The sequence below is a fragment of the Hyperoodon ampullatus genome (assembly GCF_949752795.1).
Source record: "Hyperoodon ampullatus genome assembly, chromosome: 5".
In the NCBI taxonomy this organism is placed as follows: Eukaryota; Metazoa; Chordata; class Mammalia; order Artiodactyla; family Ziphiidae; genus Hyperoodon; species Hyperoodon ampullatus.
The window spans coordinates 138,348,734-138,373,992 of record NC_136918.1 but is presented as its reverse complement, the minus strand read 5'-3'; the positions used below and the strand labels follow the sequence as shown (position 1 = coordinate 138,373,992).

The following is a 25,259-nucleotide window of genomic DNA, read 5'->3' as shown; positions in this document are numbered from 1 at the left end:
AAATACTTACCTCACATTTAACTTGACCACCACTGCTGAAGATGATAATCTTTGAAATGATTCCTTCACAGTCAGGAGTAAGACAAATTCCTTGCAGAAAATCCTATTTGATTAGAAAAAAAAAAAAGTGCTCCATCTCAGCATAAATCTATACATGTATACCATTTTAACCATCAGGAACAGTCAAAATGTGATCTAAAACCTCCTTCAGGGACATGCCATAAAGTCCCTGCTCGCTGCCATCTGACTTCTGGAGCCCCCAGCTGTAGGGGTGACCACAGGACTTGCTTTGTTTGCGTAAGGTGAGCTGACATGACGTACACTACATCCAGGCAAAAGCTTTAAGAAACACTGAATGGACTGGCCATTGCTCTTTTCCCTCGGCCATAAGAACAGGTTCCAGTCACTCCTCAGCCTCATTTCAGAAACAAAGAACACAGCCCCACAGACTGGAGCTGCCACAGCCCAACCCTGGACAACGAATGCAAAACTTCAGGACAAGTGATGCAAGCAAGGAACGAGCCTTTCTTACTGTAAGTCATAAGCTATTTGAGTTACTTCAATACATCCTAGTGAAAGCGAATTTACAGAGGGTATTTCAACCCATGGGAATGGTAAGACCACTAAGGGTGAGGGCACAGCTAGAGAAGCCCAATTAAGGTAAGACAAAGACACAGCAGAGGGCTTCCCTGGTGGCGCAGCGGTTGAGAGTCCGCCTGCCGATGCAGGGGACACGGGTTCGTGCCCCGGTCCAGGAGGATCCCACATGCTGCGGAGCGGCTGGGCCCGTGAGCCATGGCCGCTGAGCCTGCGCGTCCGGAGCCTGTGCTCCGCAACGGGAGAGGCCACAGCAGTGAGAGGCCCGCGTACCGAAAAAAAAAAGATTAAAAAAAAAAAAGACACAGCAGAAGTGACTCAATGGCAGCAGTTATTTGGTCACATCATTACACCCCTAGTTAACTACATGAAAATGTGTAAAATGTGAGAATTTATTTCTACTGAACTTCAATAATTCTATTGCTAACATTCACCTAGCACAACCACCTTATTTTTTTTCCTCAGTAAGGATAGGGGTTTACATGAGGCTAAGCAGCAGTAGAAAAAGGTTTTCTTTTTTTAAGTCCATCGCTTATATGGATCAGAAACAAAGTCTATCAATGCAAACAAGATTATTAAACTGTGACTGCTCTCAAAGTATATCTGGCTAATGGTAATTAACATCATTATCTTGTTAATTAAGAGAAATTAGATGTGGCAGTACAAAATTTAAGTTGATTTCTTAGTACAAATTATCTCATCAAAATTTTTTAGAAAATATAAAATTTGAAGCCCCAATTCTACATCATAACATTAAAATCAGACATTTAAACTTTTATTTTTGATCATAGTATTTCCAATGTAAAAGGGGTTCAACAATTTATTACAAGCCTCTATGGTTACTGCCTTTACACTTGCATAAAATAAAAACAAAAACTGGGCTTCCCTGGTGGCGCAGTGGTTAAGAATCCACCTGCCAATGCAGGGGACATGGGTTTGAGCCCTGGTCTGGGAAGATCCCATATGCTGCAGAGCAACTAAGCCCGTGCACCACAACTACTGAGCTTGCGCTCTAGAGCCCAAGAGCCACAACTACTGAAGCCCGCACGCCTAGAGCCTGTGCTCTGCAACAAGAGAAGCCACCACAATGAGAAGCCTGCACACCACAACGAAGAGTAGCCTCCACTCGCCGCAACTAGAGAAAAGCCCATGTGCAGCAACGAAGACCCGATGCAGCCAAAAATAAAATAAATAAAAAATAAATACGTTAAAAAACAAAAACTGATTTTCTAACTTTATCATTAAATTTTTAATTTAATACTTTCTAATTATATCTCATGCACAGGGAGGAATTCATATCCTCTTAAGGCTTTTCCTAAAGACTCTTAGGGGAAAAAAATCAACATACAATAAACATACTGAAAAATCCAGACAATCTTGTTAGCCTTACCTTGTCAATTTTATCATTAAAGGTTGTTGTTTTTAACTTCTTCCAACAGTTTATGTGGAATTCTATTTTACAGTACTGGCAACAGCTGATTCGTATAAAACCCTAGGGTTTAAAACAATTTTTAACTCACTTTTGAAAGATGTCTACACACACTCTCTCTCTCTCACTCACAACACATATTAAGATAGAGAGCTGTCTGCACTTACCTGGCAGACATAACTAGATGTCACATTTCCTCCTGGGGGAGTATACGACTTCCGTACCCCAGACTGCCTAGTGCTGGAAACACTGAGCTTAACTGACATATTCACTTCCACAATTTACAGCTGCGTTATCCTTTACAATATCAAATATTTTATAAACTTTATTTCATCTGATCTACTAACCAGGGACAGCGAGCAGCTTCTATCTTCTTGAATAAGCTAAAGCCCAGGGTCTTACACACTCAATTCATTGCCAGACTTGGTCTCAGACTTAGGTCTCTAGGAGTTAATTCAATGATCAGAATGGCCTTCAGATTCTTGGACTCAAATTTTACAAGAAATTGGAATTGCAACAAATCAGGGGTACTAACCTCCCTTTGTTCCCTGGGCTCCTAAAAATAGGCTAGAAAGGGGAAATGGAATCAGCTAACCTGCCTTCTCAGGTCACCATCCCTGCTCTCAGTGTTTATTTCAGTGGCTCTGGGCCCCCATGTGAGATGATGTAGACTTAAGTCCAGGGGATGGAGAGGACAAGAGGACATAAAACTTCTGAGAAGTCACAGCACTCAAATGTCTCCAATTACAGAATTTGTTCTGAATCCATTTTAAGGCACAATTCAGCAAGTTAATGACCTAGTACACACCCATTAGTACCTTAAAGTCTGGATCAGTTATGTATATCTGGATTTTGGAATATCCACGGCACTTCTGATAGCAACAGATGGCATCCGGCACTGGAGGAAACCTGCATTCTTCAATAAATTTCTCTAACAGCATCTAAAACAAAAATAAACAAAAATGATACAACTACAACACTACTTCAACAATAACATGTTTGTGATTTCAATAACCTCTTGCCATCAAAATATTTTCAGCACAGAAAGGACCAATGCCTTTTAGCTAAGAACTACATACAACTTTTAAAGTTTTTCCTTTTAGAGAGAGGCTGATACAGAGACATGCCAAGAGACGAAGATGGGAAAAAAGGGCTAAGCAAAAAATTTTCAGAATTTCAGACTCTGAATCAAAATCTTATCCTGTGTTATAATCATCAGACCTCATTTTACACTACACACCTTTTAGATATCTCCTTTAAGCATTCACAGGGAATCAAATGAGGCAGAATAACCCTTAGGGCTCTACTGTTCTCCTCCTTCCCAGTGTCATTTCACCTAGGACCCCACCACTGCCATCCATCTGCCTCCCTGAACCCCTGCCACCTGTGCCCGTTCATCACCTGGAGAATTACACCACTGCCACTGAAGCCCCCAAGACTCATGCCACGCTTCCAGTGCTGGCTGTTCGTTATCAGTAGTTCCTGTGCCTCCACTCCAATCCAGTACAAAGAGAGGAAAATCCAACAATCCCTATGTTTAGTTTTATTTTTTATACCAGCTTTGTTGAGATATAATTCATATACCATACAATTTACACATTTAAAGTATATAGTTCAGTGGTTTTTTAGTATATTTGGAGTTGTATAACCATCACGATAACCTAAAATTAGAACATTTCACCACGCAACAAGAAACCCCATACCCACTGGCAATCCCTCCCCAACCCTCCTCAATCCCCTAGCCCACTAATCTACTATCTGTCTTCACATGTAGATTTTCCTATTCTGGAGATTTCAGATAAACAGAATCATACAGTATGTGGCCTTTTGTGTCTGGTTTCTGTAACTGAAATTCAATTATATGGATATACCACATTTTATTTAACCATTCATCAGTTGACAGACACTTTGAGCTGTTTCCACTTTTTGACTGTTGTGAATAATACTGCTATGAACATTCATGTACAAGTTTTTGTGAGAACATATGTTTTCCTGTCTCTGTACATACCTAGGAGTGAAACTGCTAGGTCATATGGTAACTCTATCTTTAACCTATGAGGAACTGCCAGACTGTTTTCCAAAGCAGCTTCATCATTTTACACTTTACAGCAATGTATGGACGTTCTGATTTCTCCAGATCCTTGCTAACACTTGTTATTGTCTGCCTTCTTGATTACAGCCACCCTAGTGAGTATGAAGCAGTATCTCATTTTAATTTGCATTTCTCTGATGGCTAACTGTTGAACACATTTTACATGCTTATTGTCTATTTATACAACTTGTTAGCAGATACACCTATCCAGATCTTTTGGCTACTTCTAATTAGAGTGTCTTTTCATTACTGAGTTGTAAGAGTTGATTCCTCTGCTTTTAAAAGCTTCAGCCAAAAGCAAGTTCTGAGTAAATACCAGGGTTCATCACAAGTAAAGGCCTATCCTAGTCAATTCACATACTTTAGTCTTTCTAGAACTGGCAAAGCATCCTATGCTTCTGGATATGAGACTAAATTTATATTTTCAGAGTCTTCAAGTACCATTAATAACCATGATGAAAAAACAATGCTATACCTTTCTCTAAGTACAACCAGTACGCCATGCTGCTTAACAGTGCACATTCTGGTCAGAATGCGTGGATTCAAGTCCCAGCTCTACCATTTCCTAGCTGTTTAACTTTGAGCTCAACACTTAACCTCTCTAAATGTAATCTTCCTCATCTGTAAAATGGGAATAATCATAGTGCTCATCACATAGGGTTGCTGTAAGAGTTAAAGGTAATGATAAATGGAAGATGTATGACTGGCACACAGGAAACATTCAATAAACGTTGGTGATTCTCACCAGTCTTTCAAGGGGAAGCGCATGTGGAGGAGCTGAGGAGAGAGTACTCCTACCTGTCTTCTGATACCTGAGTCAGAGCGCAGAAGCACAGGTGAGCTTTTATGGTTAGTAAGATGCTCTCTAGAGAACTAAACAGTTACCTTTATTTTCCCTGGCTGAGTCTCTTCAATAACCACATTACTTGTGGGCCAAGTTAACACTCCAGGAAGACGACAGATCAAGGTTCTTGCTTTCTCGAAATGATTAAGAGCTTCTAGAAATCTAAAGTCATAATTATGAAGAAGGTATTAAAGATGTGACATGAATTTTCATTCCCCACAACAAGGCACAGAGATTTCAAGCTTACTAGGTAAGAGTACATTTGACAAATCACTACACAGAAATATTCAATGTAACCCATATGTTCTTTAAAAAACCAAAACATTATCACTGTTTGCTACAAAGATAATATAAATTAAACACTAATCTACCTGGACACTGGCTTTATTATGGTAGGTGCACACTAGTCCTTTTAAAGGTGTAATTTTTTTTTAGGTTTTCAACAATTAAAACAGAAAACTGAATAAATTATGGTTGTTCCATTTTTATTTCATTTACTAATCTAATTAAAGTAGATTCTTGTAGAGCAACAGCAAAGCTCCACTTCAACTAATTAATCATAAATAGGGAAATTTTTTTTTTTTTTTTGGCGGTACGCAGGCCTCTCACTGTTGTGGCCTCTCCCGTTGCGGAGCACAGGCTCTGGACGCGCAGGCGCAGCGGCCATGGCTCACAGGCCCAGCCGCTCCGCGGCATGTGGGATCTTCCCGGACTGGGGCACGAACCCGTGTCCCCTGCATCGGCAGGCGGACTCTCAACCACTGCGCCACCAGGGAAGCCCAGGGAAATTTTTTTAACTTGACTCATTTAGAACATCTATAGTAAAACCGCTTTGCTGAAAAATTTTTAAAGAAATCGTATATTCTGGACATCTTCAACTATAAAGCAGTGAATTATTTTAACAGAACAAATGTGTATGTAAACTATTTTAACTATAAATATGAAATCTTTCAGTTCCAATTTATGGTTTAAAAATTAATCAATATATTCCCACAGTCCATTCAACAAAAGAATACTAGAATACTGGATCATAAGGTTATCCCAGTCTTTATTCTTCTCTTCAGACTAGAGAATAGAGGGTTCTCTGCTTTCTCCAATCTTGAAACGATTTCCCAATTGAAGAAGTCATTTTTGCCTTTGGGTACAGAAAACTTCACCTGCAGAAAAGCTAGACCAGCATCCACCATAAGACAGTTATAAACAGCAGGACTTTTAACCAGACACTGCATATTGCAACAGCAAAAAACCAGCTCACTAGACACTGAACCACAAACCGTATTATTGTGAAATTAAAATTTAAATGGCTTTCCACAACATTGTAAATCAACTATACTTCAATAAAATAAAATTTTAAAAAATTTAAATGCCTTTCAAAATGGCAAACACATCTTCATTTACTACAACCTCCTGTGATGCTACACATTTTTGTTACATTCCCAGATCTTGTGAATATCTGCATGTGGCCACTGCATTAAACAGGTATGTCCCAAACAACTTATGCTAAGTTGGAATTAATTTCATTTATTACTATAGAGGTGACTGCTAAATCCTCACTACCCCTGATTCTTAAAGAGTTGAACTGGTCAGACAGTAGCTTCAGGAAGTAAAAGAACTTTCTTTAATCTTTAAAGATCTTTAAAGAAGGTTCTAGGTACCCCCTAAGATTGGGTTCCCAAGAATACCAATGGTCTGATAAAACTTCCTCTAAACAGTTAGATGAAAATTTAAGGATAATTAAAAGTTATGAACAATATTCAATCAGTCAACAATTATTTCTTTATAAAAGTAATCTAACATCCCTACCACTATATTGGCTGTACTTCAACTATAGGTTCAGAGGAGAGATTTTTGTTTCTAACTCATAATGTCCTTGAACATATATATATTTCATATTAGGGACTTCCCTGGTGGTGCAGTGGTTAAGAACCCGCCTGCCAATGCAGGGGACACAGGTTTAAGCCCTGGTCCCTGAGGATCCCACATGCCGCGGAGCAACTAAGCCCGTGCGCCACAACTACTGAGACTGCACTCTAGAGCCTGTGTGCCACAACTACTAAGACTGTGTTCTGAGAAGCCCGCGCACCGCAACTACTGAGACTGCGCTCTGAGAAGCCCGCGCACCGCAACTACTGAGACTGTGCTCTGAGAAGCCCATGCACCACAACGAAGAGTAGCACCTGCTCCCCACAACTAGAGAAAGCCCACACGCAGCAATGAAGACTCGACACAGCCAATAAATAAATAAATAATTTTTTTAAAAAAATCCTCATACAAGATTTTTGGGGGAAATGGGTATTTAACCAAAAAATTATATAATCACACTTGTAAAGCATTAATTTATAGCAATTCAGTCACCATTTATAAATGACATATACTAAAAGATAAAACATAAAATCTTTTGTGTCAAATTACTCTATTATTTTTTTTAATTTATTTTTTACTTATTTATTTTTGGCTGTGTTGGGTCTTTGTTGCTATGAGCGGGCTTTCTCTAGCTGTGGTGAGCAGGGGCTACTCCTCGTTGCAGCGCACGGGCTTCTCATTGCGGTGGTTTCTCTTGTTGCAGAGCACAGGCTCTAGGTACACAGGCTTCAGTAGTTGTTGCACACGTGCTTAGCTGCTCCACGGCATGTGGGATCTTCCTGGACCTGGGATCAAACCCATGTCCCCTGCACTGGCAGGTGGATTCTTAACCACTGTGCCACCAGGGAAGTCCAAATTACTCTATTATTGATTTTCCTATTACATTCAAAATTAGAAAGCACTGGGAACTGAAGTGATTGACCTTACTTTAATAATTAATATTCAAATGCCAGTCCTCAAAGTAAACACAATTATCATAGTGTGCCACAGAGAAGATACCAAAATAACTCCAGAAAAAGGATCATCATCACATTAGATTTGAAATGAGTAACCAGCCCAGAGCATAAAGTAGTGTGGTTTCTACTAACCTGTTTTTTTTCAAATACACTTTTCCAATTCCACAGTAGGCCAAGCAATCAAGTCCCTCATTGGGGTAGTGTTCAATCATCCTCTTAAACTGGTTTTCAGCTTCAGATAATTCCTTCAGTAGCAATGAGAACAGTGATCACTTACACAAAAAGAGAAATACTGGAACCGATTTTACCTGAAAGTTGATTCCTTTTGTGTAATATTAAAAACAACCTATACCCTAAAATTTCTATGGCAAAATTATACATTCTGCACTTCATTTTCTTAACAATTACATAAATTTTGACCATATGGATACTCAAGAGACACAACCAAAATGATCCAGCTCCAGAATGAAAAGTTGGCACTGAAATCAGACAACCAACCAAATGAGCATTTACTAACACACAGAGGTCCCAGTGTGTGCTGGCTAACCCTAAAAGGTGTGAATTCAGGGTAAAAGAGACTGATTTGGATGCAAACACGCCATAACATATATCCTAGTAAGTGCTGCCCCCTTGGGATCACAAGAATGCCAATGATGTTGTCACAATGTTTTGTGACAAAAGACAAATGCTCTGTCTTAAAAACAGCTTCTCAGTAAACTTTACAGAGCTTAGAGTACATCCTTTTGAATATTCTCAACAGTGGAAGCCTCTGGGCTTTGAATGAATATTGTTTTGGAAAAAATCCAAAAGACACTTAGCTCATAGCAATACTGGCCACTCCACTGTGGGTGAAAAAGGAAATGTCACTACAAAATGGAGTTAATAAGAAGCTTTGAGGCCAGCTCTAAAGGAGGCATGCCAAAAATGTTTCAGCAAGGGCTGTTCTGGAGTGAATACAACTTCCTTCTGGGGACACTCTGAATGATGAAATTCTCTTAAATGTCCAAGTCCTATCGTACCTATTTAGTTTTTTTTTTAAATCAAAAGTAAATCAAAGTAAATAAAAAATGTAATAAACTATTTCTTCAGTTCTGGTAAGGCAAAACATGATAAGAAGCTTATTGTTACTCTGGCAAGAATAGAAGAATGGAGATCATACAGTCCTGTCTCCAACAATCTACTAGAAAATAGAGTTAGAGATTCCCTAATGAAAGACACTCATCTGTCACATCAAGAACAAGAAAGGGGCTTCCCTGGTGGTCAGTGGTTAAGAATCCGCCTGCCAACGCAGGGGACACGGGTTCGAACCCTGGTCCAGGAAGATCCCACATGCCACAGAGCAACTAAGCCCATACACCACAACTACTGAGCCTGCGCTCTAGAGACCGTGAGCCACAACTACTGAGCCCACGTGCCACAACTACGGAAGCCCGTGCGCCTAGAGCCCGTGCTCCGCAACAAGAGAAGCCACGACAATGAGAAGCCCGCACACCACAACGAAGAGTAGCCCCTGCTCGCCACAACTAGAGAAAGCCCACGCACGGCAACGAAGACCCAATACAGCCAAAAATAAAAACAAATAAATAAATTAAAAAAAAAAAAAGACCAACAGCATGTCACAAGGAAAATGAACCTCAGGCTCTGTGGACCACTCAGAGGGCTGAACATAAAGCAACCTGATCCTTATTAGGGAGCAATTAGGGTTAAGCCTCATCTAGCCTAGGAAGCTTGGGGCCCAAGTTGGTAAAAAGGATATATTATTCCTGAGGTAATTCTAGAGCCATTTCAACCTTTATCAAAAACTCGAAGCCATGGAAAGCAAAGTATAATGCTGAGCAGTGCAGGTAAGTAAGCTTTCCAGGAGAGCACTGAAGGACCATGAGTAATGGAAACCATGTGTGCTGACACCCATACACTGATTGCATGTGGTTATGGGAAGCCTGAACTCTAGAAGATAAACACCCAGGTACTTACTATCCAGAACTAAGAGCTATTAACATTAGCATTCTTTTTATGATTTAAAAAATAAAAAGGCATGACACAAAGTTGAACTCTCCTTTTTTAACCTTCCAAGTCCCATTCCTTTCTTCTATCACTAAATGCAACCATTATATTAAGTTTGATGTAGGGCTAGTCCATGTTTTTTTTTACTTTTGCAAGATTCACAGATAGCCATAAACAATATATACTATTGTCCTGTAAGTTTTCCAAATTGCACATAAGTGGTGTCACGATGTTTACTACATTCTCCAACTTGCCTTTTTACCTCAACATGTTTCCAAAACTTTTCATGATATATCAGGTCCTTTACTTTTTATACAAATAAAACGTAGATTCCCACTGGTGGTCTGGCATAACTTTTTTCTAACGGAAACACAAACTAAATTTTCTTTTCAAAAAAAATCACAAACTAAATTAAATTTAGGTATTTCAGAAAAAATTTTCAAGAAAGTACACAGACAGTGCTCATTAAACTCCTGTGATAATCATTTAATGATATACATAAGTCAAATCATTATGCTGTACACCTTAAACTTATACTGTGCTGTATGTCCATTATATCTCAATAAAACTGGAAAAGCAAAAAAAAAGTACCCAGAAGGAAATAAGCCAAAATGGAAAAACTATTTTAACATACCTTCTAAAATTAATGACATATTTTAATTGTTTATTATCTCTGTTACAAATCTTACCTCAGGCTGTCCTATTCCAAGGAGTGAAATGGCAAGTCCATAGACTACTAAGACGTAGTTAATCATGGCCAGGTTCAGTTGCTGTCAATAAAAATGCTCCAGTTAAACATCTGAACATAATTCTGCCCAATTTGCATCATACTAACTTGTTAGCCACAACAGTAAAATAAGTATAAAAATATCTTACTAATCACTGTGGGACAAAGACCAAACAGAATTAGAAAATACATTTTGCAAAGATATGCAGTTATCTTGCTATCAAGTACCTAAAACACAGAATCACTGTCTCAGAGTTCCTTGAAGGCATGGTTCATAACAGATAGAATAACTGATGTCATATTCTTTTGCATATCAATGGGATGAGTAACAGACTAAGTTATTTGCTCTCTTACAACCTTGCATATTTACCCAGCTAATACTTTGTTTGTGGATGAAAAGATGTGACTAAAGTGAGTCCAAATCCTTGACTTAGTGCTCTAATAAGATAAAAAGCCAAGAGTTCTAATGAACACCAACTACAGTGCAAGGAGAGAGTCTAAACCTGGCTTCTCGACCGACTGCAACCATAAAGGCTGAATCAGAGCATTATCTGCTTCTCACAACCTGGAGTAAATTCAGCTGATCTCAGCAAGACGATACATGAGTACAATGAAGTCAAAGTGTTGGTTCCCTTCTACATTCCTCTGAAACGCATTAGCATCGGTAAACAAGTTCCCAGGAGGCAATCTCACCTTTATTTTTTGAGGATCTAAACCATTGAGCAACTCTGTGAAGGCCTGAGCAGCACTGCGGCAGCGCTGCTCCAGCAAAGCCGTGTAACCATCCTGGATTAAGCTTCTCAGCATTTTCATTATATTAGCAAAATCCTGCAAAAAAGAAATTCTTTTTCAGTAAACCAGAGCTACACATGCTTAGTCTAAAACTTAAGATGCCAATGTTCATGATTGGGCAGTTATACTTTATAACTGATCATAAAACATGTAAATACCCAAAGCTACCCTTTATGCATTAGACTCCTTCCTCAGCACAGCACCACTAAAGTGGAAATTAAAAGGCACTGCTTCACCATCTTAATCCCAACACTGCTAGTGCTGCGCGTGACAAAGAAGCGTGGTTCACTTTACGCTATGTGGTGCTAAGCTGTGCTCACTTTTCCAGGCTAACCAGACAGTATTTGGACATTTTAACAGCTCAAATGGAGAACATCAGCCATCATTTAAATAAGTAAATTGTTTGGCCGAGACTAGAACAATTAGACAAGTAAGAACAAGCAATCAATTTCCGGGTCGCTACCGGATTTTAACAACTGCCCTCATGCCCTGGAACAAACCTAAATTCTCAGCAAGAAATGGTTATTTCAACCTGTAGCTCCACTCCTGCCTAACGTGTACCTGAATATAACTAGATAATATTATCAGGAGAGATATTACTAGGTTAAATGCAAAGAGACGAGAATAAGGAAAAAAACTGCTATAATGTACCCTGGAACAAAGCGAGAAAAACACTTTATAATTTGAATGTACATGAACACATACATTATAATTTGTATTCAGATTTTAGTTACATGGCAATAGCTATAGGCCACAAAAGTTCCATAAAGACTGGAGAGGCAAGCCTGGAGGCGCTAAGCTAGATCTCCCACACCTTGCCATACATGTGTACACCGTTCAAGGGAGCGGAAAATGCAAAGATGTGCGTGACATTCCCCACTGTTCCTAATGATAAGGATCCAAAAGGAGACCCCACTGCACAAAACACAGAGGGAAAAGCAGTCTGGTCACACAGAAACAAAGGCTGCCTAGTGCTTTTCGTCCAATGCATCAAAGTTTAGGAGAACGTTCCCCCCAGAAAACACATGGAAAAGAGCAGCTCTCAAGTAAACTTGGTATTTGCTATACAGTATTTAAAAAGCTCAACGATCACCATATTAATGTTAAGATAAGAATTTTAACAGTTATAGAAGATGACGTGCTATCCCCACACACACTAGTTTATTATTTATTATTCAGCCTTGGATGAACTGATTCCATTCTCTTTCATTCTAGAAAACAAATCCATTTGCCTCATGTTTCCATTGGAAATTATTTCTCTCAAAACAGTACAAATAAATGGTCTGTACTGAAAGCTCCATGAGAGCGGGCTGAATGGCAATGCCAGTCTTTAGCATAAGCAGGGGCCTAAAGAAAAGTGTGTTAAATGAACAAATCAAGGCTCAAAAATAACCATCATTTTTATTTAAATACTCTTTTGTCTTTACAGGCTATCGTTACAATTTAAGTCCATCACAGTTTTTAGAATCAGTAAAATCAATATAAAATGACAATTTAAAAATCATCAACTGTTAGAAATTCTAAAAATTCTCTGATGCAACTAATTAGAAAGCTGTTGAAACCAATTAGGAAACTGATTAAAAATGCTTAACATGCTTCATTCCAATAGTCCTTAAAAAGCTATCTGTCATATATACCTAACATAGTTAACAGAATTTTAAAATGACCCAGATATTAAAATGAGTGTTGTGTTCCATGTTAATATACATTTTGGGGGGCTGAAATTTAAATCCAACATTTTATTTTAGAAGAAATAGAACTATATTTACATAAAGCATTGAAGTGTCAAAGCAGACTCACATGAATCACATTTAACCAAAAGAAACAATCTTTCACTGATAATACATAGTCTACAGGTATGCAATGACTGGAAGAGTGATTAGCCATGGTTCTATAAATTCTGGACTCTGTACAGGTTTCTATTTCTTCTTGAGTTAGTTTGTATAAGCTGGATTGTTCTAGGAATTTGTTCATTTCACCTACGTACATTTTCAAATTTCCTGGTATAATGTTGTTCATAATAGTATTTTGATATAGTATTTGTAATACTGAAGGGTCTGTAGTAATGTATCCTTTTTCATTCTTTTTTAAAAAATATTTATTTATTTGGCTGCACTGGGTCTTAGTTGCGGCATGCAGGAACTTTAGTTGTGGTATGTGGGATCTAGTTCCCCAACCAGGGACTGAAACTGGGCCCCCGGCGTTGGGAGCCCAGAGACTTTGTGACTGGACCACCAGGGAAGTCTCCTTTTTCATTCTTGAAATTGTCTTATTGTGTCTTCTTTTCTTCCTTTCTTAATCAGTTTCCATACGGATATGTAAATTTTATGTATATTGTAAAGAATCAACTTATAGCTTTGTGGATCCTTCTTTACAAGTTTTTCCATTTTCATTCTTTTCTCTTTTTTTGGAATTTTATTTTTTTTTTTATACAGCAGGTTCTAATCAGTTATCCATTTTACACATATTAGCGTATATATGTCAATCCCAATCTCCCAATTCATCACACCACCCCCCTTCCCGCCACTTTCCCCCTTGGTATACATATGTTTGTTCTCTACATCTGTGTCTCAGTTTCTGCCCTGCAAACCAGTTCATCTGTACCATTTTTCTAGGTTCCACAAATATGCATTAATATATGATATTTGTTTTTCTCTTTCTGACTTACTTCACTCTGTATGACAGTCTCTTTTTTTTTTTTTTTTAACTGTGATGTAGTTTATTTCAAAACAGTTAGCTATTCTGTGTCATGTGGTTGAACATAAAACAGTTGTATAAAGAGGCTGCTCTGGAGAGTTTCTGAATATAAGTACAGGTGTTCAACTGACGTGATGTCTCTGCCAGAAATCATGGAAGATATTTAGGTGAAGGGTTAACAAAATATATTTAGGTGAAGGGTTAACAAAACTGCCCTGGTTTCCAACATACATTTTGATATTTATTGGAACATTATACTAATATCTAACTTGGCTTTGTTCAATAAATTAGGTAAATTATAGTTATAATTTGCTTGATAAAAATTTGCTTGAATGTTGTGACAATCTGATTTTTAAAAAGTCCACAGTAAAAAAGCTTTAGGCAGCTAACTTAACCGAACAAAACATCAACAGATAATCTATAATCAGGAAACTTTGAGTTCAGAGAAAAAAGATTTCTGGATTATTGATAGCTACTATTATGACTACTTTTTATATGTAATATCCAAATGAGATTGGGAAAACAACTAAACTTTTCTGGGCACTAACTTTGTGTCAGACATTGTGGTTATAAGTTATCTTTTTTTTTTTTTTTTATTAGTTTCTGCTTTATAACAAAGAGAATCAGTCATACATATACATCTGTTCCCCCATCCCTTCCCTCTTGCGTCTCCCTCCCTCCCACCCTTCCTATCCCATCCCTCCAGGCGGTCACAAAACTCACAAAGCACCGAGCTGATCTCCCTGTGCTATGCGGCTGCTTCCCACTAGCTATCTACCTTACGTTTGGTAGTGTATATATGTCCATGCCTCTCTTTCGCTTTGTCACAGCTTACCCTTCCCCCTCCCCATATCCTCAAGTCCATTCTCAAGTAGGTCTGTGTCTTTATTCCTGTTTTACCCCTAGGTTCTTCATGACATTTTTTTTTCTTCTTAAATTCCATATATATATGTTAGCATACGGGATTTGTCTTTCTCTTTCTGAGTTACTTCACTCTGTATGACAGACTCTAGGTCTATCCACCTCATTACAAATAGCTCAGTTTCATTTCTTTTTATGGCTGAGTAATATTCCATTGTATATATGTGCCACATCTTCTTTATCCATTCATCTGATGATGGACACTGAGGTTGTTTCCATCTCCGGGCTATTGTGAATAGAGCTGCAATGAACATTTTGGTACATGTCTCTTTTTGAATTATGGTTTTCTCAGGGTACATGCCTAGTAGTGGGATTGCTGGGTCATATGGTAGTGCTATTTGCAGTTTTTTAAGGAACCTCCATACCGTTCTCCACAGTGGCTGTACCAATTCACATTCCCACCAGCAGTGCAAGAGTGTTCCCATTTCTCCACACCCTCTCCAGCATTTATTGTTTCTAGATTTCTTGATGATGGCCATTCTGACTGGTGTGAGATGATATCTCATTGTAGTTTTTTTTTTTTTTTTTATTGGTGGGAAGTGGCATCTCTTCTTGGGTTTGTTTTTTTTAACTGAAGTCTAGTTGATTTACAATGTTGTGTTACTTTTTTTTTTTATTTAGCAAATTTAATCAGTTATACATATACATATGTTCCCATATCCCCTCCCTTTTGCGTCTCCCTCCCGCCCTCCCTATCCCACTCCTCCAGGTGGTCACAAAGCACCAAGCTGATCTCCCTGTGCTATGCGGCTGCTTCCCACTAGCTATCTACCTTACATTTGGTAGTGTATATATGTCCATGCTGTATGACAGTCTCTAGATCCATCCACGTCTCTACAAATGACCCAATTTCGTTCCTTTTCATGGCTGAGTAATATTCCACTGTATGTGTGTACAACATCTTCTTTGTCCATTCATCTGACCACGGGCATTTAGGTTGCTTCCATGTCCTGGCTATTGTAAATAGAGCTGCAATGAACACTGGGGTGCATGTGTCTTTTTGAATTATGGTTTTCTCTGGGTATATGCCCAGTAGTGGGATTGCTGGGTCATATGTAATTCTATTTTTAGTTTTTTAACGAACCACCATACTGTTCTCCATAGTGGCTGTACCAATTTTCATTCCCACCAACGGTGCAAGAGGGTTCCCTCTTCTCCACACCCTCTCCAGCATTTGTTGTTTTTAGATGTTTGTAAGTGCTGTTTTTAGATTTTTCTGATGATGTCCATTCTAACTGGTGTGAGGTAATACTTCATGGTAGTTTTGATTTGCATTTCTCTAATAATTAGTGATGTTGAGCAGCTTTTCATGTGCTTCTTGACCATCTGTATGTCTATTCAGGTCTTCTGCTCATTTTTGGATTGGGTTGTTTGTTTTTTTAATATTGAGCTGCACGAGCTGTTTATATATTTTGGAGATTAATCCTTTGCTGTTGATTCGTTTGTAAATGTTTTCTCCCATTCTGAGGGTTGTCTTTTCGTCTTATTTGTACTTTGCTTTGCTGTGCAAAAACTTTTAAGTTTCATTAAGTCCCATTAGTTTATTTTTGTTTTTATTTCCATTACTCTAGGAGGTGGATCAAAAAAGATCTTGCTGTGATTTATGTCATAGAGTGTTCTTCCTATTTTTTCCTCTAAGACTTTTATAGTATCCGGTCTTACACGTAGGTCTCTAATCCATTTTGAGTTTATATTTCTGTATGGTGTTAGGGAGTGTTCTAATTTCATTCTTTTATATGTAGCTGGCCAGTTCTCCAGCAACACTTACTGAAGAGACTGTCTTTTCTACATTGTATATCCTTGCCTCCTTTGTCACAGATTAGTTGAGCATAGGTGCATGGATTTATCTCTGGGATTTCTATCCTGTTCCATTGATCTGTATTTCTGTTTTTGTGCCAGTACAATATTGTCTTGATTACTGTAGCTTTGTAGTTTGGTCTAAAGTCAGGGAGGCTGGTTCCTCTGGCTCCGATTTTTGCCCTCAAGAATGCTTTGGCTATTCGGGGTCTTTTGTGTCTCCATACAAATTTTAAGATTTTTTGTTCTAGTTCTGTAAAAAATGCCATTGGTAATTTGATAGGGATTGCATTGAATCTGCAGATTGCTTTGGGTAGTGCAGTCATTTTCATAATATTGATTCTTCCAATCCAAGAACATGGTATATCTCTCCATCTGTTTGTACCATATTTAATTTCTTTCATCAGCGTCTTATAGCTTTCTGCATACATGTCATTTGTCTCCCCAGGTAGATTTATTCATAGGTATTTTATTCTTTTTGTTGCAATGGTAAATGGGAGTGTTTCCTTAATTTCTCTTTCAGATTTTTCATCATTAGTGTATAGGAATGCAAGAGATTTCTGTGCATTAATTTTGTATCCTGCAACTTTACCAAATTCATTGATTAGCTCTAGTAGTTTTCTGGTGGCATCTTTAGTATTCTCTAAGTTGGGTATCATGCCAGCTGCAAACAGTAACAGTTTTACTTCTTCTTTTCCAATTTGTATTCCTTTTATTTCTTTTTCTTCCCTGATTGCAATGGCTAGGACTTCCAAAACTATGTTGAATAACAGTGGCAAGAGAGGACATCCTTATCTTGCTCCTGATCTTAGAGGAAAGGCTTTCAGTTTTTCCCCATTGAGAATGGTGTTTGCTGTGGGTTTGTCGTCTATGGCCTTTATTATGTTGAGGTAGGTTCCCTCTATGCCCACTTTCTAAAGAGGTTTTATCATAAATGTGTGTTGAATTTTGTCATAAGCTTTCTCTGAATATGCTGAGATGACCATATGGTTTTTCTTCTTCAACTTGTTAATACGGTGTATCACATTGATTGATTTGCATATATTGAAGAATCCTTGCATCCCTGAGATAAATTCCACTTGATCATGGTGTATGATCCTTTTAATGTGTTGTTGGATTCTATTTGCTAGTATTTTGTTGAGGATTTTTGCATCTATATTCATCAGTGATACTGGTCTGTAATTTTCTTTTTTTGTAGTATCTTTGTCTGGTTTTCATATCAGAGTGATGGTGGCCTCATAGATGAGTTTGGGAGTGTTCCTTCCTCTGCAATTTTTTGGAAGAGTTTGAGAAGGATGGGTGTTAGCTCTTCTCTAAATGTTTGATAGAATTCACCTGTGAAGCCATCTGGTCCTGGACTATTGTTTGTTGAAAAATTTTTAATCACAGTTTCAATTTCATTACTTGTGATTGGTCTGTCCATATTTTCTATTTCTTTCTGGTTCAGTGCTGGAAGGAGATACCTTTCTAAATATTGGTCCATTTCTTCCAGGTTGTCCATTTTATTGGCATAGAGTTGCTTGTAGTAATCTCTCATGATCCTTTGTATTTCTGCAGTGTCAGTTGTTACTTCTCCTTTTTCATTTCTAATTCTATTGATTTGAGTCTTCTCCCTTTTTTTCTTGATGAGTCTGGCTAATGGTTTATCAATTTTGTTTATCTTCTCAAAGAACCAGCTTTTAGTTTTACTGATCTTTGCTATCGCTTCCTTCATTTCTTTTTCATTTATTTCTGATCTGATCTTTATGATTTCTTTCCTTCTGCTAACTTCGGGTTTTTTTTGTTCTTCTTTCTCTAATTGCTTTAGGTGCAAGGTTAGTTTGTTTATTTGAGATGCTTCCTGTTTCTTAAGGTAGGATTGTATTGTTATAAACTTCCCTCTTAGAACTGCTTTTGCTGCATCCCATAGGTTTTGGATCATCATGTTTTCATTGTCATTTACCTCTAGGTATTTTTTGATTTCCTCTTTGGTTTCTTCAGTGATGTCTTGGTTATTCAGTAACATAGTGTTTAGCCTCCATGTGCTTGTGTTTTTTACTTCTCCCTGTAATTGATTTCTAATCTCATAGTGTTGTGGTCAGAAAAGATGCTTGATATGATTTCAGTTTTCTTAAATTTAATGAGGCTTGATTTGTGACCCAAGATCTATCCTGGAGAATGTTCCATGCACACTTGAGAAGAAAGTGTAATCTGTTGTTTTTGGATGGAATGTGCTATAAATATCAATTAAGTCTCTCTGGTCTATTGTGTCAGTTAAAGCTCTTGTTTCCTTATTAATTTTCTGTTTCGATGATCTGTCCATTGGTGTAAGTGAGGTGTTAAAGTCCCCCATTATTATTGTTTTACTGTCGATTTCCTCTTTTATAGCTGTTAGCAGTTGCCTCATGTATTGAGGGGCTCCTATGTTGGGTGCATATATATTTATAATTGTTATATCTTCTTCTTGGATCAATCCCTTGATCATTATGTAGTGCCCTTCCTTGTCTCTTGTAACATTCTTTATTTTAAAGTCTATTTTATCTGATATGAGTATTGCTACTCTAGCTTTCTTTTGATTTCCATATGCATGGAATATCTTTTTCCATCCCCTCACTTTCAGTCTGTATGTGTCCCTAGGTCTGAAGTGGGTCTCCTGTAGACAGCATATATATGGGTCTTGTTTTTGTATCCATTCAGCAAGCCTCTGTCTTTTGGTTGGAGTATTTAATCCATTCACATTTAAGGTAATTTTCGATATGTATGTTCCTATTACCATTTTCTTAATTGCTTTGGGTTTGTTCTTGTAGGTCCTTTTCTTCTCTTGTGTTTCCCACTTAGAGAAATTCATTTAGCATTTGTTGTAGAGCTGGTTTGGTGGTGCTGAATTCTCTCAGCTTTTGCTTGTCTGTAAAGCTTTTGATTTCTCTAGCTAATCTGAATGAGATCCTTGCAGGGTAGAGTAATCTTGGTTGTAGGTTCTTCCCTTTCATCACTTTAAATGTGTCATGCCACTCCCTTCTGGCTTGTAGAATTTCTACTCAGAAATCAGCTGTTAACCTTATGGGAGTTCCCTCGTATGTTATTTGTCATTTTCCCCTTGCTGCTTTCAATTATTTTTGTCTTTAATTTTTGTCAATTTGATTACTATGTGTCTCGGCGTGTTTCTCCTTCGCTTGAACCTGTATGGGACTCTCTGCACTTCCTGGACTTGGGTGGCTATTTCCTTTCCCATGTTAGGGAAGTTTTCAACTATAATCTCTTCAAATATTTTCTTGTGTCCTTTCTCTCTCTCTTCTTCTTCTGGGACCCCTATAATGCGAATGTTGTTGCGCTTAATGTTGTCCCAGAGGTCTCTTAGGCTGTCTTCATTTTTTTTCATTCTTTTTTCTTTATTCTGTTCCACAGCAGTGAATTACATCATTCTGTCTTCCAGGTAACTTATCTGTTCTTCTGCCTCAGTTATTCTGCTACTGATTCCTTCTAGTGTAGTTTTCATTTCAGTTATTGTATTGTTTATCTGTTTTTATCTTTAATTCTTCTTCTTAGTCTTTGTTAAACATTTCTTGCATCTTCTTGATCTTTGCCTCCATTCTTTTTCTGAGGTCTGGATCATTTTCACTATCATTATTCTGAATTCTTTTTCTGGAAGGTTGCCTACCTCCACTTCATTTAGTTGTTTTTTCTGGGGTTTTATCTTGTTCCTTCATCTGGTACATAGCCCTCTGCCTTTTCATCTTGTCTGTCTTTCTGTGAATGTGGTTTTTATTCCACAGGCTGCAGGATTGTAGTTCTTGCTTCTGCTGTCTGCCCTCTCTTGGATGAGGCTATCTAAGAGGCTTGTGCAAGCTTCCTGATGGGAGGGACTGGTGGTGGGTAGAGCTGGGTTTTGCTCTGGTGGGCAGAGCTCAGTAAAACTTTAATCCACTTGTCTGCTGATGGGTGGGGCTGGGTTCCCTCCCTGTTGGTTGTTTGGCCTGAGGTGACCCAACACTGGAGCCTACCAGGGCTCTTTGGTGGGGCTAATGGAGGACTCTGGAAGGGCTCATGCCAAGGAGTACTTCCCAGAACTTCTGCTGCCAGTGTCCTTGTCCCCACGGTGAGCCACAGCCACCCCCCACCTCTGCAGGAGACCCTCCAACACCAGCAGGTAGGTCTGGTTCAGTCTCCTATGGGGTCACTCCTCCTTCCCCCGGGTCCCAGTGAGCACACTACTTTGTGTGTGCCCTCCAAGAGTGGAGTTTGTTTCCCCAAGTCCTATCAAAGTCCTGTAATCAAATCCTGCCAGCCTCAAAGTGTGATTCTCTAGGAATTCCTCCTCCTGTTGCCAGACCCCCAGGTTCGGAATCCTGACGTGGGGCTCAGAACCTTCACTCCAGTGGGTGGACTTCTGTGGTATACGTGCTCTCCAGTCTGTGAGTCACCCACCCAGCAGTTATGGGACTTGATTTTATTGTGATTGCACCCTTCCTACCATCTCACTGTGGCTTCTCCTTTGTCTTTGGATGTGGGGTATCTTTTTTGGTGAGTTCCAGTGTCTTCCCATCGATGATTGTTCAGCAATTAGTTGTGATTCCGGTGTTCTCACAAGAAGGAGTGAGAGCACGTCCTTCTACTCCGCTATCTTGAACCAATCTCCTTCACTATTTTCTACATTGTTATTTCCGTCTACTTTCTTTGGGTTTTTTTCCTTGCTCTTGGAATGAATGCATCACTAATCTAAAAGTCTTTATTCCTTTAATACATACATTTAGCTTGATTCAAAGTAATATTACTTGCTTCAAAGTAATATCAAAGTCGTACCCCTTGCATTTTTTTATTGAGAGGGAAGTTCAGAGATTTCCATATACCCCTTTGCCCCTTACATGAATAGCTTCCCCCATCATCAAAATCACTCCTCAGAATGGTATATTGGGTTGGCAGAAAATTTCCTTCAGTTTTTAAGTAAAAATAAAAGACATTTTTCATTTTCACCACGAACTTTATTGAACAACATATTCACCGTTTTGTTCCACTACCTTCTGCCATTTTTCAGGCAACTTCATAATTCCATCTTCCCAAAACTTTTTATCTTTTTGAGCAAAGAACTATTCCAGGTGCCTTTTACAGTCTTCCAGGGAATTGAAATTTTTTCCATTAAGAGAATTTTGTAAAGACCAAAGTAAATGCAAATCCAAAAGTGCAATGTCTGGTGAATATGGCAGATGAATCAAAACTTCCCAGCCGAGGGTGGGAGGGAGGGAGATGCATGAGGGAAGGGATGTGGGAACAGATGTATATGTATGACTGATTCACTTTGTTATAAAGCAGAAACTAATAAAAAAAAAGTGTTCAATAAAAAAAAAAAAAAAAAAAACTTCCCAGCCAAGCTCTAACAGTTTTTGCCTGGTCATCAAAGAAACATGCGGTCTTGAGTTATCTTGATGGAAGATTACGCATTTTCTGTTGACTAATTCTGGACACTTTTCATCGAGTGCTGCCTTCAGTTGGTCTAACTGGGAGCAGTACTTGTTGGAATTAATCGTTTGGTTTTCCAGAAGGAGCTCATAACGGAGGACTACCTTCCAATTCCACCATATGCAGAACATCACCTTCTTTGGAGGAAGACTAGCCTTTGGTGTGGTTGGTGGTGGTTCATTTTACTTGCCCCACGATCTCTTCCATTCCACATTGCTATACAGCATCCACATTTCATTGCCAATCACAATTTGTTTTAAAAACAGAATGTTTTCATTACATTTTAGTAGAAAATCCTACGTGTAAATATGGTCAAGAAGGTGTTTTTTGCTTAACTTATGTGGAACCCAAACATCAAAGAGACAAAAATAACCAAGCTGGTGCAAATGAATTTCAACGCTTGATCTGGATATTTTCAGTATGTCGGCTATCTCCCATGTGGTATAACGTTGACTGTTCTCAATTAATGTCTCAATTTGATCGCTATCAACTTCAACTGGTCTACCCAACCATGGAGCATCGTCCAATGAGAAACGTCCAGCACAAAACTTCACAAACCACTTTTGACATGTTCAATCAGTCACAGCACCTTCGCCATAAACTACACAAATCTCTTTTGCATTTCAGTTGCGTTTTTACCTTTCTTGAAATAATAAAGCATAGTATGCTGAAAATATTGGCTTTTTTCTTCCATCTTCAATATTAAAATGGTTACACAAAAATTCACCAATTTTGAAAAGTTTTTTTTTAAATGCACACTGATATGACAGCTGTCACATACAATCAAAGCTGTTTCGAATGAAGTTAAAGACAACTAAGTGCTACTAGAGCCATCTTACGTAAAAAACCAAATGAGGGACTTCCCTGGTGGTGCAATGGCTAAGAAGCCGCCTGCCAATGCAGGGGACCTGGGTTCAAGCCCTGGTCCAGGAAGGTCCCACATGCCGCGGAACTAAGTCCATGCACCACAACTACTGAGCCTGCGCTCTAGAGCCCGTGAGCCATAACTACTGAGCTCATGAGCCTCAACTACTGAAGCCTGCAAACCTAGAGCCCGTGCTCCCTAGAAACAGAAGCCACTGCAATGAGAAGCCTGCGCACCACAACAAAGAGCAGCCCTCACTGGCCGCAACTAGAGAAAGCCCACGTGCAGCAACGAAAACCCAACGCAGCCAAAAGAATAAATTAATTAAAAAAAAAAAAAAACGAACGTTTTGGCCAACCCAATATACATACACGGGGTGAGGGTGTGTGTGTGGGGGGGGCGTGCTTTTTTTTTTTAACCAAGGATTAACCTACACTGACACATCATAATCACCCAAAGTCCATAGTTTACCTATGAACCCTATGGTTCACCCTTCGTGTTGTACATTCCACAGGTTCGGACAAATGTATAATGACTGTATCTATCATTTATACTATCATACAGAGGATTTTCACAGCCCTAAAAATCCTCTGTTCTGTGCCTATTCATCTCTTCCCCCTTGATGTACATTTTTCATTACTTACCAAATACTACAGGATTTTATATACAAAGTTATATGATAAATCATTCAAAGAATAAAGTTTGCTCTTTAATGGTTCTATAGTAGGTGTAATAAACCCACAGGTACTTAACCTTTTAAAATGATTTAAACCTTATTAAAATATTTAACTTAAAAGTTAACACTTTGGGAAGACTTGCTTCTTCCTTTTAAATCTATGGGAAACAAACAATTTTGTATTCAGTATTAACCATTAGTTAAATCTCTGGTTCACACACTTACCAAATTAAAACATAAATTAGTGACGATTTGGTTTCTTAGCAATCATCTATTAAATTATATGTTCATAACTAAAATTATTTTTAAAAAAAATTTAGAGATGTACACGATTAGACTTAATTCATATGAAAAATGTTATGAGACTTAATTCGTATGAAAAATGTTATGTTCAAAGAGTTTGCTTTTCCATTAGAAAAGCCTTTGCCTTTACCTGGTGTGCAGCTCTGGAGGATTTAGAAAACTGTTTCTCCAAGATGTTTTTCAAATCTACTGGTAAACTCCCTTGTGAACCAGAACTAAAAGAGAAAAGCACTGTTTTGAATTATTTTAAAATAAAACAATCCTGCTTATTATATAAAGAAAAAAATATTTACTGAAGGTCATTTTAAACACTTAGTAAATGGAGAGTCACAAGTTCCTAAGTAGAAATATTACCAAGATGCCAATTCTCTCCAAATTAATTTCTAAATCCAATAAAAATCTCTGTAAATTTACTGGGGAAAGGGGACCAGATGAACTGATTATTCAGATGTTATAAAAAGAACAGCTTTAAAAAAAAAGGAAAGAAAGAAATTGGTGGATTTACACTGATTACCTAAAGTTATTATAAATCTAAAGTCATCAATAACAACAAAGTCATGAAACAAGAAATGTGCCCCAAAACACTGCAAAGATGATCCATCTCACATGAAAATCTGTTAATAAGATATAATCTTTCCAGAAAGTCTGAACCCCAATGCTGGTGAGGGTAAGGAAGATTCAGGTACTCCAGTTGGTGTTTTCTGACACCACATGTGTGGGTTTCTGACACCACATACCTGTCATTTTTCCACACCAACTGAGTGTCCAACAATTCAATTCTGACACCAACTCTGGAGTTAAGAACTCATGCCCCACAGGTTAAAGGCTCAGTCCCACAAGACTGCCCTCACTTCAGCCACAATGGGATATCCAGGCTACCCATACTTCTGCCCTGCCGATTACAAATTCAGGGGTTCCCGTGACTACCCCTTGGGTTCAACTATTCCCTAGGACAACTCACAGAACTCAGGAGAGCGCTTTACTTACCATTACCAGTTTATTGTAAAGGATGTAAGTCAGGAGCAGCTGAATGGAAAAGATGCATGGGAAGGTGTAAGGGAAGGGGGTTCCTCAGAGCTTTCACACAGTCCCAGAGGGCACCAGCTCCCCAGCATCTCGATGTATCCACCAACCAGAAGCTCCCTGAGCCCCTATGTTTAGAAGTTCTTACTGATGTTTCATTACACAGGCATCAATGATTTAATTACTGGACATTGGTGACTAAACTCAATTTCTTGCTCCCTTCTCCTCCCCAAAGATCCG

The 25,259-nt window shown here is 38.5% G+C and overlaps 1 protein-coding gene across 1 annotated transcript in view; it reads right to left on the bottom strand.

Annotated features, from left to right (window-relative positions):
- TTC3 (tetratricopeptide repeat domain 3) overlaps positions 1–25,259 on the bottom strand; it is a gene marked incomplete at its 5' end in the record, with an annotated part of 140,575 nt that overhangs the window by 65,602 nt on the left and 49,714 nt on the right. The window contains 8 exons of the mRNA XM_079704134.1: positions 11–103; positions 1,988–2,089; positions 2,845–2,967; positions 5,004–5,124; positions 7,914–8,026; positions 10,475–10,555; positions 11,206–11,340; positions 24,127–24,211. Coding sequence (XP_079560260.1) covers positions 11–103; positions 1,988–2,089; positions 2,845–2,967; positions 5,004–5,124; positions 7,914–8,026; positions 10,475–10,555; positions 11,206–11,340; positions 24,127–24,211 — 853 coding nt within the window. The remainder of the gene's footprint in view (positions 1–10; positions 104–1,987; positions 2,090–2,844; positions 2,968–5,003; positions 5,125–7,913; positions 8,027–10,474; positions 10,556–11,205; positions 11,341–24,126; positions 24,212–25,259) is intronic.